Source organism: Thalassophryne amazonica, chromosome 11 (genome assembly GCF_902500255.1).
Source record: "Thalassophryne amazonica chromosome 11, fThaAma1.1, whole genome shotgun sequence".
Lineage (NCBI taxonomy): Eukaryota > Metazoa > Chordata > Actinopteri > Batrachoidiformes > Batrachoididae > Thalassophryne > Thalassophryne amazonica.
In genome coordinates this window covers 20,799,552-20,815,480 of record NC_047113.1, presented here as the reverse complement: position 1 = coordinate 20,815,480, position 15,929 = coordinate 20,799,552, and the positions used below count along the sequence as shown (strand labels likewise).

At 40.5% G+C, this 15,929-nt stretch overlaps 1 protein-coding gene across 1 annotated transcript; it reads left to right on the top strand.

Annotated features, from left to right (window-relative positions):
* Positions 1 to 6,747: 6,747 nt before the first annotated feature.
* On the top strand, positions 6,748 to 14,104 carry ttc9c (tetratricopeptide repeat domain 9C). The gene is made up of 4 exons (XM_034182019.1): positions 6,748 to 6,854; positions 10,363 to 10,720; positions 11,062 to 11,244; positions 13,651 to 14,104. Exons 2-4 carry the CDS (start codon positions 10,384 to 10,386, stop codon positions 13,773 to 13,775), a joined length of 645 nt encoding a protein of 214 aa, XP_034037910.1. The 5' UTR covers positions 6,748 to 6,854; positions 10,363 to 10,383; the 3' UTR covers positions 13,776 to 14,104.
* Positions 14,105 to 15,929: the final 1,825 nt, after the last annotated feature.

The window sequence follows — 15,929 nt, the reverse complement described above, 5'->3', positions numbered from 1 at the left end:
TCTTGTGTTTCTTCCACTTTCTAATAAATGATCATAACAGCTGTTGTCTTCTACCAAGCTGCTTGCCTGTTGTCCTGTAGTCCATCCCAGCCTTGTGCAGGTCTGCAGTTTTGTCCCTGGTGTCCTTAGACAGCTCTTTGGTCTTGCTATGGTGGACAGGTTGGAGTGTGATTGATTGAGTGTGTGAACAGGTGTCTTTTATGCAGGTAACAAGTTCAAACAGGTGCAATTAATACAAGTAAAAAGTGCAGAATAAGAGGGCTTCTTAAAGAAAAATTAACAGGTCTGTGTGAGCCAGAATTCTTGCTGATTGGTAGGGGATTTAATACTTATTTTATGCAACAAAATGTAAATTAATTATTTAAAAATCATACAATGTGATTTTCTGGATTCTTTTTAGATTCTGTCTCTCACAGTTGAAGTGTACCTATGATTAAAAATTACAGACCTCTCCATTCTTTGTAGGTGGGAAAACCTGCAAAACTGTCAGGGGGTCAAATACTTATTTTCCCCACTGTATTTACAGACCGAGCGAGAGGCACTTGCATTAGTTTGGGCCTGCGAGAGACTGCACCCATACATATATGGGAAATGTTTGTCGTCATGAAAGATCACAAAGCATTGGAGGCCATCTACAGTCCCACATCAAAGCCATGTGCTTGAGTTGAACGGTGGGTTCTGAGACTCCAACCATATGATTTGAGGGTGATTCACATTCCAGGGAAAGACAATATTGCAGATCCCCTATCACCAACCATCCCTGGTTCTCAAGACCAGGCACCTAAGTGGCTCTACTCTACTCTTTTCTACTCTTCTATTTTACTCTTCCTTTTTAGATATTTAGATATACCTTAGTATACTAGCATAGTTCCACCTTAAAATTGAAATATAATATATAAGATATACCTTACTGAATTTTCTTGGCTGCTGGGAAAAAGTGCCACAGAACAGACTCATAAACATGGGGCAGAGCACTGTGTGAGGCTGGTTGCTACAAGTACCACCCCAAGAGCAATGACTGCGAGAAGTCAGCAGCTTCAACAGCTGATGATGAACTGAGAGAGGTGAGAAATGCCAAACAGACCGGCTGTTTTGACAGGTGCCAGACCTATGCACCAATAGCATATGAGCTGTGTTTTATTGGCCAGTTAGTGAGTTAGTAAGTAAGAGGAACATGCATTGTGCTGAGGGCGGACATGCAGGTGGTTGGTGTGACAGAGGAAGATACAGAGGACAGGATGAGATGGAAACGATTGATCTGCTGTGGCGACCCCTAACAGGAACAGCCGAAAGACAAAGAAGGAACATGCATTGTTTTACCACACACACTGAGAGCCAGGACCCTAGCTTTGGCCCATGAAGACATTTGGGCATAGTGTGCACAAAACAACACCTCAGGAGTAAAGTATGGTGGCCAGGAATGGATCGGGCTGCAGAGAGACATGTGAAATCATGCCACGGATGACAGATAGTCTCATGACGGGGTGTGCCAGAGCAAGTACACCCAACAGTGTTACGCGAGAGGCCGTGGCAAGATGTGACCAATGGCTTACTGGGCCCCCTTACCAGCAGGACATTCTACACTGGTGGTTGTAGATTACAGCAGATACTACAGATACAGAGTATGAGATCCTGCAATCAACAACTAGTGACAAGGTGATAGACAGTCTGGAGAACATTTTCAGTCGCCATGGTCTCCTGATCACCATCAGGCCTGATTGCAGCACTCAGTACATTCTGTGAGGATCATGGAATACAGCAAGTGAAAACGACACCAAAATGGGCCCAACCCAATGGTGACGTAGAGAGACAAAATGCTTCACTGACGTAAAGAATACGCACTGCACAATCTGAGGGACTGGACTGGAAAAGAGAACTCCAGAAGTACGTCACAATCTATCGATCTATTGATCATTCCACAACTGGGAAGAGACCAGCAGAGCTGCTCTTCAAAAGGAAAATCAGAGGAAAGCTCCCTGACATAATGACACCACAAAGAGATCTAGAGACAAGAGACGTAGATGCTGAAAGGAAAATCACAGATGTATATACTGACAGCAAGAACTGAGCGAAACACTCAGAGGTGACAGATGGAGACCAGGTTCTACTGAAACAAGATAAGGTGGACGAATTCTCCTCTACATTCAACAAGACACCACATACGGTGATGAGGAAGGACGGTAACAACGTGGTTGTCAAATACACCAAGTGGGGCTACAAACTCCAGAAACACCACATTTGTCTAAAAGTACTACACTGAGGAGCTAGCGCCACAAGCAACTAACAAAACATAAATTACAGGGACAGAAGATGGGGGACGCAGAGACAAACAGGCTGCAGAACCCAGAGCAGAGACTCACGGTGAGGGGAACAGGACTGAACCTCCCAAACCCAGACAGAGAGAGAGCTGCCACAGAAATGAACTGACTTAATCCTTGAGTGAGGTAACAGGAAAAGTAACAGCTTTTCAAGGATACGGGTGGAAAAATTTAAAAGGTTTAGTTGTCTGTTCTAATGATTTGATGATAGGAGAAAAGAGAGCGAGAGAGAGAAAAAGAAGTGTTGGCTGAGAAATTAAATTGTTCTGTGAATAGAAAATTAGATGAAATAAGTGTGTTGACTGTTTATGAGAAATGTTCAGATGGAGAAATGTTTCCACTTTGTTGATAGAGTTTAGTTACAGGAAAGGGGTGGGGGGGTGGGGGGTCGTCGATGAGTTCAGCTGCAGGAGAGAACTGTCATGCTGTGTAAAGCCACTAGGGGGGCGGACAGACGCCAACTTTATTGACAATTCAAGAACAACAGAATAACAATGATAACACAATCAAGCAGAAAAGACACACAAAACACACAGACACAGAAAAAAGACAAAAGAAAAGAAGAAAAAATGAAAAAGAGGAAAAAACACAAGAGGTTGCATAGGGTTTTCATTAAGTTTACAGTCTTTAACAAAATTATATAATTTTATATCATTTTTCTTCTTCAGAAATTTAAGCGATTGAAAGAATAAACAAAGCTCTTTGTGAAAAACACTGAAGTTTGGTTTGGTCTTCATGTATTTGTTTTTGTGAATGAAAATATTCCTCATCATTAATAAAACATTCAAAGCTAAATCTTGCAGTCTTTCATCTACAGCTATACCAAATAAGACATTTTCTTTGCCCAAATGAGACGGAGATGCAAATTTTGATGAACACCAGAAACAGAGGTCCTCCGAGAAAACATTCACATATACACAATCAAAAAACAAGTGATCAACAGTCTCGTTCACAGAAGGTGCAATAATTCTCTTCAAAACCAAATCGAATTCTCAGAAATTCTTTGGAAGGATATATGTCATCGATAATTTTGAAATGAACTTCCTTTATTTTCAGAGAAATGTTTTTATATATATATATATATATATATATATATATATATATATATATATATATATATATATATATTTACATCTTAATTTGTTTGTAGCTAATGTAGTAGCTAATCTAATGTTTCTCAATAAATCAATCAACAACTTTATTAATCCCACAAGGGGCAATTTCATTTGAGCAGTCCTTTAAAAAAAACACACAATATACACTCAACAAAAATATAAACACAACACTTTTGGTTTTGCTCCCATTTTGTATGAGATGAACTCAAAGATCTAAAACTTTTTCCACATACACAATATCACCATTTCCCTCAAATATTGTTCACAAACCAGTCTAAATCTGTGATAGTGAGCACTTCTCCTTTGCTGAGATAATCCATCCCACCTCACAGGTGTGCCATATCAAGATGCTGATTAGACACCATGATTAGTGCACAGGTGTGCCTTAGACTGCCCACAATAAAAGGCCACTCTGAAAGGTGCAGTTTTATCACACAGCACAATGCCACAGATGTCGCAAGATTTGAGGGCGCGTGCAATTGGCATGCTGACAGCAGGAATGTCAACCAGAGCTGTTGCTCGTGTATTGAATGTTCATTTCTCTACCATAAGCCATCTCCAAAGGCGTTTCAGAGAATTTGGCAGTACATCCAACCAGCCTCACAACCGCAGACCACGTGTAACCACACCAGCCCAGGACCTCCACATCCAGCATGCGTCTGAGACCAGCCACTCGGACAGCTGCTGAAACAATCGGTTTGCATAACCAAAGAATTTCTGCACAAACTGTCAGAAACCGTCTCAGGGAAGCTCATCTGCATGCTCGTCATCCTCATCGGGGTCTCGACCTGACTCCAGTTCGTCGTCGTAACCGACTTGAGTGGGTAAATGCTCACATTCGCTGGCGTTTGGCATGTTGGAGAGGTGTCCTCTTCACGGATGAATCCCGGTTCACACTGTCCAGGGCAGATGGCAGACAGCGTGTGTGGCGTCGTGTGGGTGAGCGGTTTTCTGATGTCAATGTTGTGGATCGAGTGGCCCATGGTGGCGGTGGGGTTATGGTATGGACAGGCGTCTGTTATGGACGAAAAACACAGGTGCATTTTATTGATGGCATTTTGAATGCACAGAGATACCGTGACGAGATCCTGAGGCCCATTGTTGTGCCATCCAAGAACATCACCTCATGTTGCAGCAGGATAATGCACGGCCCCATGTTGCAAGGATCTGTACACAATTCTTGGAAGCTGAAAATGTCCCAGTTCTTGCATGGATGGCATACTCACCGGACATGTCACCCATTGAGCATGTTTGGGATGCTGTGGACCGGCGTATATGACAGCGTGTACCAGTTCCTGACAATATCCAGCAACTTCGCACAGCCATTGAAGAGGAGTGGACCAACATTCCACAGGCCACAGTTGACAACCTGATCAACTCTATGTGAAGGAGATGTGTTGCACTGCATGAGACAAATGGTGGTCACACCAGATACTGACTGGTATCCCCCCCCAATAAAACAAAACTGCACCTTTCAGAGTGGCCTTTTATTGTGGGCAGTCTAAGGCACACCTGTGCACTAATCATGGTGTCTAATCAGCATCTTGATATGGCACACCTGTGAGGTGGGATGGATTATCTCAGCAAAGGAGAAGTGCTCACTATCACAGATTTAGACTGGTTTGTGAACAATATTTGAGGGAAATGGTGATATTGTGTATGTGGGAAAAAGTTTTAGATCTTTGAGTTCATCTCATACAAAATGGGAGCAAAACCAAAAGTGTTGTGTTTATATTTTTGTTGAGTGTATAACAACCATAAAACTAATAAAAACAAATAAAACAGACTTGAGAAGTTAAAAATGAAAAGCAAGAATAAATAAATAAATAAAAACATGGCAGACCTACAGAGCGTTTAAAAGGTTAAGGCCGGCCCCCATGTGGGCGGTCCTTAGCCTGTCATGAATCAGTGGCTATGTGATTGGCTGCAAAGTGAAGTAGGCGGGTATAAGCGGGTGTTGTGTTCATGCTGCATTCAAGGTGGTATGTAAAAACTTTTATGGTGATGTCATCGGCATGCCAGGCAACAAATCAGTGTCCCATCATGCCGTTCCAATTCTGTTCCAAATAGATGCAAATACTTTGGTTTTATCAATTAGGTAGCTATAAAAACAAATCAGACTTTGGGCATGTGTTGGTCATTTTGTGGTATGCATCAAGGAACACTCCGACAACTCCTCTCTCATTATATGCATAATATCATACTCCTGAAGCATTGACATAGCTGCATGCACTGTAAAAATAGCTATTCTACAGTGTCACTGTTTTGTTATTCTGCAGTGTGCATACTATACCTTACCTTCTGTACAACAAGCCATAGAAATTACCTCAGGTTATATTATTCTTCTGTGAATACAAGTGTCTGTATAAAATGGCTTTTTACCATTTATAGAATATGGAGGCATGTGACACATTTGAAAAAACACTGCACCTAGTTTGTGTGCACCTAGTTCGTGCACACAAACAAGTCCAAAGGGTCTGTATGCAGATAAAAACATTTTGTATGTAAGACAGGTGGCCTTGAAATGCATGCAGTATGATTGATTGATGAAATCCTTATTGCATAATTTATGAGGGCAGGACAGGTTTGCTATGGCTTTATGTGGGGAGGTGAGTGAAATCAGTATTTTGCACCATGCTGGTGCTCAACTTTGGTGGAACTACAAGAAATCATTCATTCATTCATTCATTCATCTTCTACCGCTTAGTCCAATTAAGGGTCACGGGGGGCTGGAGCCTATCCTAGCAGTCATAGAGCGTGAGGCGGGGTACACCCAGGACAGGACGCCAGTCTGTAGCAGGGCTACAAGAAATCATCTATAACCAAACTGTATTTCTTCTGTCATAACATTTTTAAATTATTCATTGGATTTTCCAAATATGAGAGTATAAGTACTCTCTGCACAGTCTTTGATATACTGTGTTGTCAGGCTGTGATCGGGAATTTGAAATATTGGTTCATGCAGCGCTTAAGTCTGTGAATCGCATCATATTTGCTATTCTTGACATCATCCTAAAATATAGGTCCAGGCTCAAGGACCCCTGGTTACGGCTGTTACATACAAACTTCACTGTATATGTGTGTAAGTGCCCAGATTTGGACCTATGTACATATCACTTGTCTATGTACTCTTGAATCTGAAATAAAATAATTATTATATTATATTATATTATATTATATTATATTATATACCGATTCCGGATAAGCAGCTGAAGGTGACATTAGATGAGAATATATTATATATTCGTAAATTAAATAAATTTGGTGCTCCAGGCCTGTAGGTAGCGCTTATGCGCATTAAAGTGTGTTTGTTATCCTACATGAAGAAGAAAAAAACGATTAAACGAAGAAGAGCAGCAGTAATATGGTTGTTCGCTGTTATTCGCTGCTCAGCAGTTTGCTGTAACTTACAGGCTGTAAGGTAAGAATAAAGTTTACCCGTCTAATTTTACCAGTTCGTGGTTTTATGGCGACGCCCTGAATGCTAAATAATGAGGATTAAACTCGTAGTTAACTAGTAGCTCAGTTGTGTCAGAGTTTAGTTGTTTTTAATGTTAGCAGGAGGTAGAAACTATTAAGTGTTGTACTGAAGTGTGTAAAATAGCCATTTAGCAACCGTGACTCCGAAATAAATGTTTGAATTTTCTTCGCTTTTAGTTTTTCAACGTAGTTTATTTTATGATTCTATGCTTGTAAATTCATCACACTTGGTTTTTGCATACATCCTCGAGGTCGGCGTCATGTGACTTCCGGTGAAGTGGCCAATCCGAAGGCGAGAATTCGTACTTCCGTGAATGGCCGGTTGGTGTGCTGTTCAGCTGGTTTGGTTTTGTCTCTAACTTGCTTCTCTCAGCCATCTGATAGCTGTCATTGCCTGGAATTAGGGCTGGCACGTAGCCCGACAACCAGTTCGGCTATAAATTGGGCCGATATCATCCTAAAATATAGGTCCAGGCTCAAGGACCCCTGGTTACGGATGTTACATACAAACTTCACTGTATATGTGTGTAAGTGCCCAGATTTGGACCTATGTACATATCACTTGTCTATGTACTCTTGAATCTGAAATAAAATAATTATTATATTATATTATATTATATTATATACCGATTCCGGATAAGCAGCAATTGGGCCGATACTGACCTCCATTTTGGCGTGAGATTTCCCTCTTCTAAACAACCAATAGGACAGCAACGCTCGCGCCACATCAATGTGAGGCTGATGCATGGGGCTGATGTCAGCGTCTCGGCCGCCAAGCAGTCACAGGCTAGGAGCGAGAGGCCAGTATCTGACCCAGTTCAGGGCCAGTTGTCAGGCTTAACTGCCACGACTAGTCGACTAGTCACAATTACTTCGACTATCAAAGTAGTTGACGACTAATTTAATAATCGTCATCGTTTATTTTTTTAAGCTTTGTTTTTCTCTCAAAACTGCTGCCTTTCTGTCTTTGACGCACACGCGCAGTAGTGGTAATCTGGGTCAGCCGTGATGTCACCGGAAAAGTTATGCCCAAACAATATCATGGCTAGCAGGTGTCAGGCGCTCAGCACTCTCCAAGACTGAGCGTTCCCTATACTGGTCTGCACATGCGCGAACACAGTGTTGCAGCGTCATCTGTCCCGTCATGTCAACGCGTTAGCAGCGATTAACAGATTATCGCCTCATTTCTGTTTAAAGATGACTTTCATCTGATGGTTAATAATCACATTATTCCCTTTAATCGGTAGAGAAACTCAGACGTGTTGCTGTTGCGCTCTGATCACTCCCCCGTCTTTTATTATGAATTATTACTGAATTTATGTGGAAGTGATTGTTGTGCAAAAGCTTCAGAGATCTGTCAGTGAGATAAATGATGACTGGATTGCAGTTTTAAGCAGAAACAAGGTGAAAATCAGTGACTCGCTGCTGACGCTCCGAAATTAGGCATGCGCAGTGAAGGGAGGGGGGAGTGCTGAGCTCCTCACATCTGTCATGAGCTCCTCACACCAGCAAGGAAGCTCAAAGGGTAGGGAGCATTTTAACCTAATTAAAAGAAAACAACGTGCAATGCAACATCTACAAGGCAAGATTTGCCTTCCACAACAGTACAGCAGCAATGCAAGAGCATTTGAAAAAGAAACACATTGTGGCTGATTCTGCTGAAGCGAGAGTCGTCTCGGTAAGATAATTGGCTAGTTAGCTACTAACATTTACGTTTATACTGAGCTACTTACTTAGCTCTAACCATTAACACTAACGATGACAGTTTCATTAGCCTTAGCACACATGTTTGCTGTAACATTATAACAGAGATGTCATGTTTGAATAGGAAATGTGATAACACTGTTTTATAACGCTATGTTACAGTGCAAAAAAAATACATTCCTCTTCAATGAATGACTTTGTTACCAAGTAAAAGTTGAATAAACTTTCATCTTAAATGCCTTCATTTTTACTTAGCACATACCTTAACTCCTTCTAAGCCTGTATATCTCATCGATGGGAAATCTCACAAATAAAAAGTGAAATTTCACTTTTTATTTGTGAGATACTGACAAGCCAAAATGAGGCGGGTGGTAGGGGGTTAGAGCTATTGAAACTAATGATGGTCATAGAAGAGCAGCTGCATGCTGGTGCATTAAGCTGCAATTTACATGTGATCTGATTAGTCAACTAATCCCAAAAATAATCGGTGACTAGTTGATTATCAAAATAATCATTTGGGGCAGCGCTATCTGGAGTGATGACATTTATACGCCAAGTTAACCTGAAATGAACTACTGTACATTAAATTGACTTTACTGTTAAGTTTGACCCCTTTGAAACGTGACCAAATTACATGGGTTTGTACTGAGTTTGGTGACGTGTTCACCAACAAAAAGCAGCCACTAGAGGGCGCTGGGGTAATGCCTGACCTCAAGAATTGTACAAGGTGCTGCATTTGCTCTCAGAACTTGGCTGATGAGGCCATTCTCTCGTCGCTCCCAGAACCACAGAGAAATTATCTACAGTTGCAGGTTGTCTCGTGCGCGTCATGTGGTGAACACATTTGGAATCTTGTCTCAAAGGTAATTATTTATAATATACGAGTATATTGTCATGATTGGTAAAAACATTTCATCTTCATTTCTTCTTACAAGTTAGATAATGTATCTGTAAAATTATGTTTATTATAGATGTTACATCTCATAATCGTTCAGATGTGCTGCATGCAATAACATGCAGTGTTTTCGAATAGTTTGCGCAGTGTTCACAACTAGTTCACGAAATTAATGTGTGTCAGACGTTGTCAACATTTCAAAATTTTCTTTGCGCACTGGCACGCAGCTGCGCACAGTACATGCGCAGCTGTACTGTAAGACAGCAACTGTCATGGTGCCTCAAGAAAGAGAGATGCATAAGTTATCTCATTTGTGCTGGAATTGACATTTATTTTCCAGTTAATTCACAGCCATCCTTGAGTGACTTGGTGTAGTTACTGATATAGAATACGGATCAGATTTTCTGTGAAATGTGAATTTGTAACTGCACTTGTGCAAATGAAGAGTTCAGATGCAAAACCCAGTGTGTTTTTTTTTTTGTTTTTGTTTTTTTTAAATGGAGAAAAATGCAGTTGAAAATGGAGATTTAAAGGAAACCATATTTGGAAATGCACAAACTTTAATCAATAAAATGTAAACAGTTTGTTCAAATTCTTTCATATTTTGCACACTGATGGTCCCCTTGACAGCCAAGTACATGTTATGGTTTTGGAGATACTGGGTTTTGCATCTGAACGCTTCAAATTTTTAATGCTTTTTAATGAGGACTCAGCATACCTGATTAATAGTCAGCATTTTCATGTGTTGTTCCATGTTGATGCTATGAACTCATGGAGCTGTTGTGCGTAATACGACAGCCATTCACTGTTTCTTGACATTATGTTACTTGGACCTTTTTTATGTAATCAGCTGACTGGCTCCACTGAAGAGATGGATGTTGTAGGAGGAGAAGAGTGTTCTGGGGTGCAGGAGGAAGCTGCAGCAGCTCAACAAAGCTTTTCTTGGGCCCCATCAGTTTCCACAGATCCGGTTTGGGCTCTTTTGCAGCAAGCAATCAAACTGAAAGCAGAGGGCAAGGCTTTCTACCAAGACAAGAAAATCCGCTCGTCTATAAGTCGTTACCACCATGCTCTGCTGATTATCCGGAGCCTGGATGCTGATGTGATGACCTATGTGAAACAGTTTGGTCCAGAGAGGCCTGCTCTCACACCCGAACAGTATGAGCTGCTAAGAAACACACAGGTGGACTGCTACAACAATTTAGCCGGTAAATGCTAATAGAAAACATGCAAAAACCAGGGATAGAAGGCACATTAGAATGTTCTGTTTAAGTAAAAATTAATATTAATTTCACTTAATCACATTGTGTGAGCTCATTAAAGGAAACTAGAAAATGGGGTTTCCTGCTGTACTAGTTGAACTGCTGTAGTATTTTTTTTTTTCCATGACATCCTGTTTTCACTCAATTATAAATATTCCTATAGCAAACCTTTACATGTGATTTAGTGTTGGGTTGTGACAGCTTTTACACAGATTCTTGTAAGAGAAAATGTTGTGATTGTTTAATACACATATTGTTGATGTATAAATTCCATGTATTTGTTTCAGCCTGTTTATTGCAGAAGAAAGATGTTGACTATGCTCGTGTTCGCGATTATAGCCTGCGTGTGCTGCAGTGGCGACCAGGAGATGTGAAAGCTCTGTACAGGGCGGGAGTGGCCACTCTGGAACTGGGAGATGCAGAGACTGCGAAGAAGCATCTTACACAGGCTTGCAGGGAGCATCCAAATGGTAAGAAAAAAAAAAAACAAAGCTGTCACTATACTTGGGATCAAAAGCCTTGTCACATCTGTATAGATATAGTTTTATAAGCCCACAATACCTCTGTTGAAGGGGCCATACGGGCTGTTTTTAGATCCAGTTTGCATGGGGGTGATGCTGTCCCACAGTGTATATTGTAAATGCTGCTCTTTGCCATGAAGATGATGGTAGGTGCTTAGAGTGCTACTCTTTTTAATTTGAACTAAAGCATAAGTGGAAAGACCACATGGAATCATGATGTTGCAGGACAGGTGTTTGGTGGTGTTGATAGCTTGCCATGGCAGTGATGTCATCTTGGGTTCTTCGACTTGCTCAATTTCCTCACAAGTTTCTGAGTAAAAATTCTGGCACAATGTAGGGTTCAAGGCATTTTTCCTTGAGCTGGAGGTCGGTGTCTCCTGAACTTCAGAGGGCTCTGAACACAGAGCATCTATGCTGTGGCACAAACTAAACAGTATGTGTAAAAGTACAAAAGTGTGTGTCAAATAGGTGCGTACATCAGTAAGTGTCAGCTGTTGATAAATCCCATGAAGCACATACTCTTGCACGTTCATGGTACTTTGCATTCAGAAATGCTTTCAATTGACCACATATGGTAACAAACATCAGTTTGCTGCTTGTCTTCCTCACCAGAGTAAAGGCTAAGAGAGTGAAGAAAATTAACTTTAGTGAAACACCGATAGTTCCTTGTGACGTCACAGCAGACCAAAAATATGAAAAATAAATAAATGCACCGCTGGGTGGCAGCGATCCGTATGCCACCCAGTGGTGCACCCATGCAATCACTTGACCCACAATCCTTTGTGCTCCTGTGACATCATTACATTGTCATCTTAAGATAAAATCTCTCCAAATCAAATTTGAGCAGCAAAAAAGATGTGGGCACAATTTTTAGATAAAATTGTTGCAGCCCACTATTTGTTTCATGCCAGCACAGCAGGTAGGATTGCACAACTTGTCCAAACCATGCTGATAATCCGCTCAAGTGCACCAACAATATTTACATTTCAGCAGCTGCAGTGCACTGATGCAACATTAAAAGTGATTTAGATCTGAGTAGGAAACACCTTGATTCATGCCTTGTGGTAACACGCAGAGGCTGAGGTGTTTTTGATAAAGGTTTTTAATAAACTGACAAAGTTGAAAGCTGTTGTTTAGTTCACACAGGTGTCTTTGTAGGTTTTGACACAATGAAGCTACACATCTGTTTGTTACTAAACATAATTGGTAATTGTGTGCTTATTAATTTGAGCAAATAAAGAACATGGGGTTATGATGGCAGTAATGCTTTCCATTTGCTGTTTACCTGATCTAACATTTCATGCTGTCTGTGTAGTCTGTTTGTATATTTGCACACACTTCTAAATCTAAGTACAAATCTGTGCATACGAACTGTTGGTAATGAATCCAAGGTCCTGGGGGTTCATTTATTAACAGTTTGGATGCACTGATGCACTGCATCAGTGCGTGCTTCCTGACATGGCAGCATACTAGAAATTGTTGCAATCTTGTTGACTAAATATGATAAAGTTTGTTATACCCTATTAGTTTTTTATGTAAAATTATATTAAAAGCTGTGTTCGTGCTTCATGGGTCACAGCATTCTGTCCTCCAGTGTGTGTAAATGGTTGATAAATGAGGTCCTTGGTGAGGATTATTGACACCCCTATATTTTAAGTAAACAAATGTATCATGGGGAAATTTAAAGTCCAAAGTTCTTGAGCAACACTAATAAAAACAAAAATGCTTTTGGACAGTTAAATAAAAGGATAGATTTCAAATGTATGCTTGATATTGTTTTTGGCACTCTTGGATGAATTTACAGTAAACCATCTGTTTCACAATAGTTTTTCTTTACAAGTCAGGGAATGGATATATGAGCATTTCCAAGTTACTGTATGTGTCTGTGATGCCATTGAAATCAGTCATTAAGAAGTACAAACAGCATGGTACTGCACGGTAAATCAGTTTGGAGTCTGCAATTCTCAAAACCTAAGTAACAAGACATTCATGACAACTGGTTGTATACTTCTGTCAAAGTGATTGGAAAAACTGCACATTGTGCAGCTTTTGTCTGTTGCATCCAGTCAGTTTCACAGTGGTGTGCCAACTGTAACGTCCTTAAAAATAAAATATGAAATTTCCGCTAGTGGTTTGCCTGCATTTATTTCTGAATATATTTTAAAAAGTGTACTTAAAATACTGTAGTGCTAGTAATTCTGACCATGACTCTTATCCTGTACTTTCTCTAAATCTTATCTCGGTTTCACCCATGTATTTGAAACAGGAATGGTGTGTGTGTGTGTGGGGGGGGGGGGTCTTTCTAAAGGAAGTTCTAAATCCTGAATACATCTTATTTTACTTTTCTTATCACAGATGCCAATGTGAAGAAGCACCTGCAAAGAGCTGAAGAGAAGCTGAGTCAAGAATTGGAAAAAGAGAAGGCCATGTACAAAGGCATGTTTTCCTCCACGGTGAAGAGTACCTCTGGTGAGGATTAACCAAGCAAACAGATCTGGAATATACTGGCACCTCAATTTGTCACAAGCTCTCCTGAAAGACTGTTCAGCCTCAATGACAAAACAAGCAGGAGACTGTTCGTACCGGTCATCAGTGACGACACATCATCTCCTGTAGGCATTTGAGGGCAGCACTGTCTGTGCAAGTGACAAAAAAGTAAGAATTCTGTACAACAAAGAATGCACGGGTGTAGCCAAGAAAAAGGTTACACGGCTTAAAATAGAACACTTGTGAAAAGTCAGTTTCCTAGCAACAGGGAAGCTTTTTTTTTTTTTGAGGGCAGTGCAAAATAACTGCAACTGAAACACTTGACATTGGGGAAAAATTGTAGAGATTTTCAAGATTATATTTTCATTCTTGCTGTTGCTGGGTACCAGTCTGTAAAAGGTGACGTGAGAGCTCCATCGATGGGTCAAGTTATTTAAATGAAATCCACAAATGTTTTGACTCAAATAAAATTTAGTTGACACTTCTGAAATGACTAAAGTATTTGTACAGTTGCAAATAAATAAACACACATAAGGACTTGACTTATGACACATCTTAATTTGACAAAAAAGTAAGAATTCAAACTACCGTGTAAGACTTTCTGAATTGTTTTGCGCTCTGTGACCACAAATCACTGCATCATCTGAATTTAATAAAACTATCAAAATAACAGCATACTGAAGAACGTGTTCTCTGTTCTGGTTGTGACTGGAGAGACTTGTGTAGTAAAACTTTTCTGCTCCATCACCAGTAACACAGATTCATCTTCAAGGTGGAGTTTTTATTAAAAAGAAATGACACATCAACTACAGTTTGCCAGAAGGCATATAGAAGACTCAAGCCAATCTGCCACAAAGCTTAAGAACTGGTGACACAACAGACAAAACTTAGGTACAGTTTCTCCAACCACATTGGTGTCTTGTTGGCTTCCTTCACTGTTCTCCTTGTACAACCACTCAGGCCCTGTCACACCTTGATTATTAACCAGTGTATGCCAGCAGCCCCGTTTCCACCCAGTGTTTTGGGTCAGTACTGCACGGTGTGGTCCGTGTCAGAAAGACTGAGTAATTGAACTTTTTTTTTTTTTTTATCTTGGTGGACCATTTTCACTGTGTACAGAATGCTGATGAGTTGACTGGTAAATGTTACCGTGAATGAATGAAGTGCTGTCCTGATCAGGTCATCACAGACCTGAATAATGAAATGCTGTGATGATTTAAACTTTTAAAGCGCAGGTCAACCACGATCAGGTGTGATCTGAATGAAGTGCTGTGTGATCTGTCGGTGTGGTGAACACCGACAGTGACGTGCTTTGAATGTTTAAACAGCACATTAATCAGGTGTGATCACCCCGACTGATCAAGCAGGTCATCTAATGATCACACTACAGCAACAGCGCTTTAAAAGTTTTTATCATCACAGCGCTTCTGTGTGATCGGAGCGTGACATGGGCATCCTCTGAGAAACGCACCTGGAGCAGAAAAACCACCGGGGGACTTGCTTTAAAATGCTACGTTTCCAGCCATGAATATATTCAGATGTCATTTTCAAAAATCAGGAGCTTTATGTGGATTCATGTCCGTCTGTGATGGTGAATTGGACTAAAATGAACAGGTCAGATTTACTCTGTGTGAATGAAGCGGTTGATCTGAATGAGGAATGCAGCTTTCAGCCAATCAGTGGCCAGCACTAATGGATGTATTTAGACTTATGAGTAAATTACAAGAAACGTGTCTCAACAATCACATAACTTACCTCCCAACTTATGTGTTGGATGTATGACTCACAAGCTGGCATGCGTTGAAAATTTTCAGCATGCCCAAAATTTTTTGAGCTCATCTTATTAGGACGTACATCAGCGTGCTTCAACTTGCTCTTAACTACTTGCACTTATGCCGGCATTTTTTAATACGACTGGCATACGTTGGCTAAATTGTCAAGGTGTGACAGTCTTCAGGTTTTGACAGCTACATATCAATCAATCAATTTTATTTATATAGCGCCAAATCACAACAGTTGCCCCAAGGCGCTTTATATACTCCAGACATGTATGATGAACTGTAGTGTTTGTGTACTTCAAGACATTCAGTGACTTTAAAATGTTTATGGGTCCATCCTCTGACTTGTGGAAAGAAAACTGGCTGTAA

Excerpts from the sequence above, each read along its gene's own strand:
- ttc9c (XM_034182019.1), top strand. The coding sequence starts at position 10,384 with ATGGATGTTGTAGGAGGAGAAGAGTGTTCTGGGGTGCAGGAGGAAGCT. Across the intron at positions 10,721-11,061 it reads CTGCTACAACAATTTAGCCG|CCTGTTTATTGCAGAAGAAA; the intron begins GTAAATGCTAAT and ends TATTTGTTTCAG. Across the intron at positions 11,245-13,650 it reads TTGCAGGGAGCATCCAAATG|ATGCCAATGTGAAGAAGCAC; the intron begins GTAAGAAAAAAA and ends TTCTTATCACAG.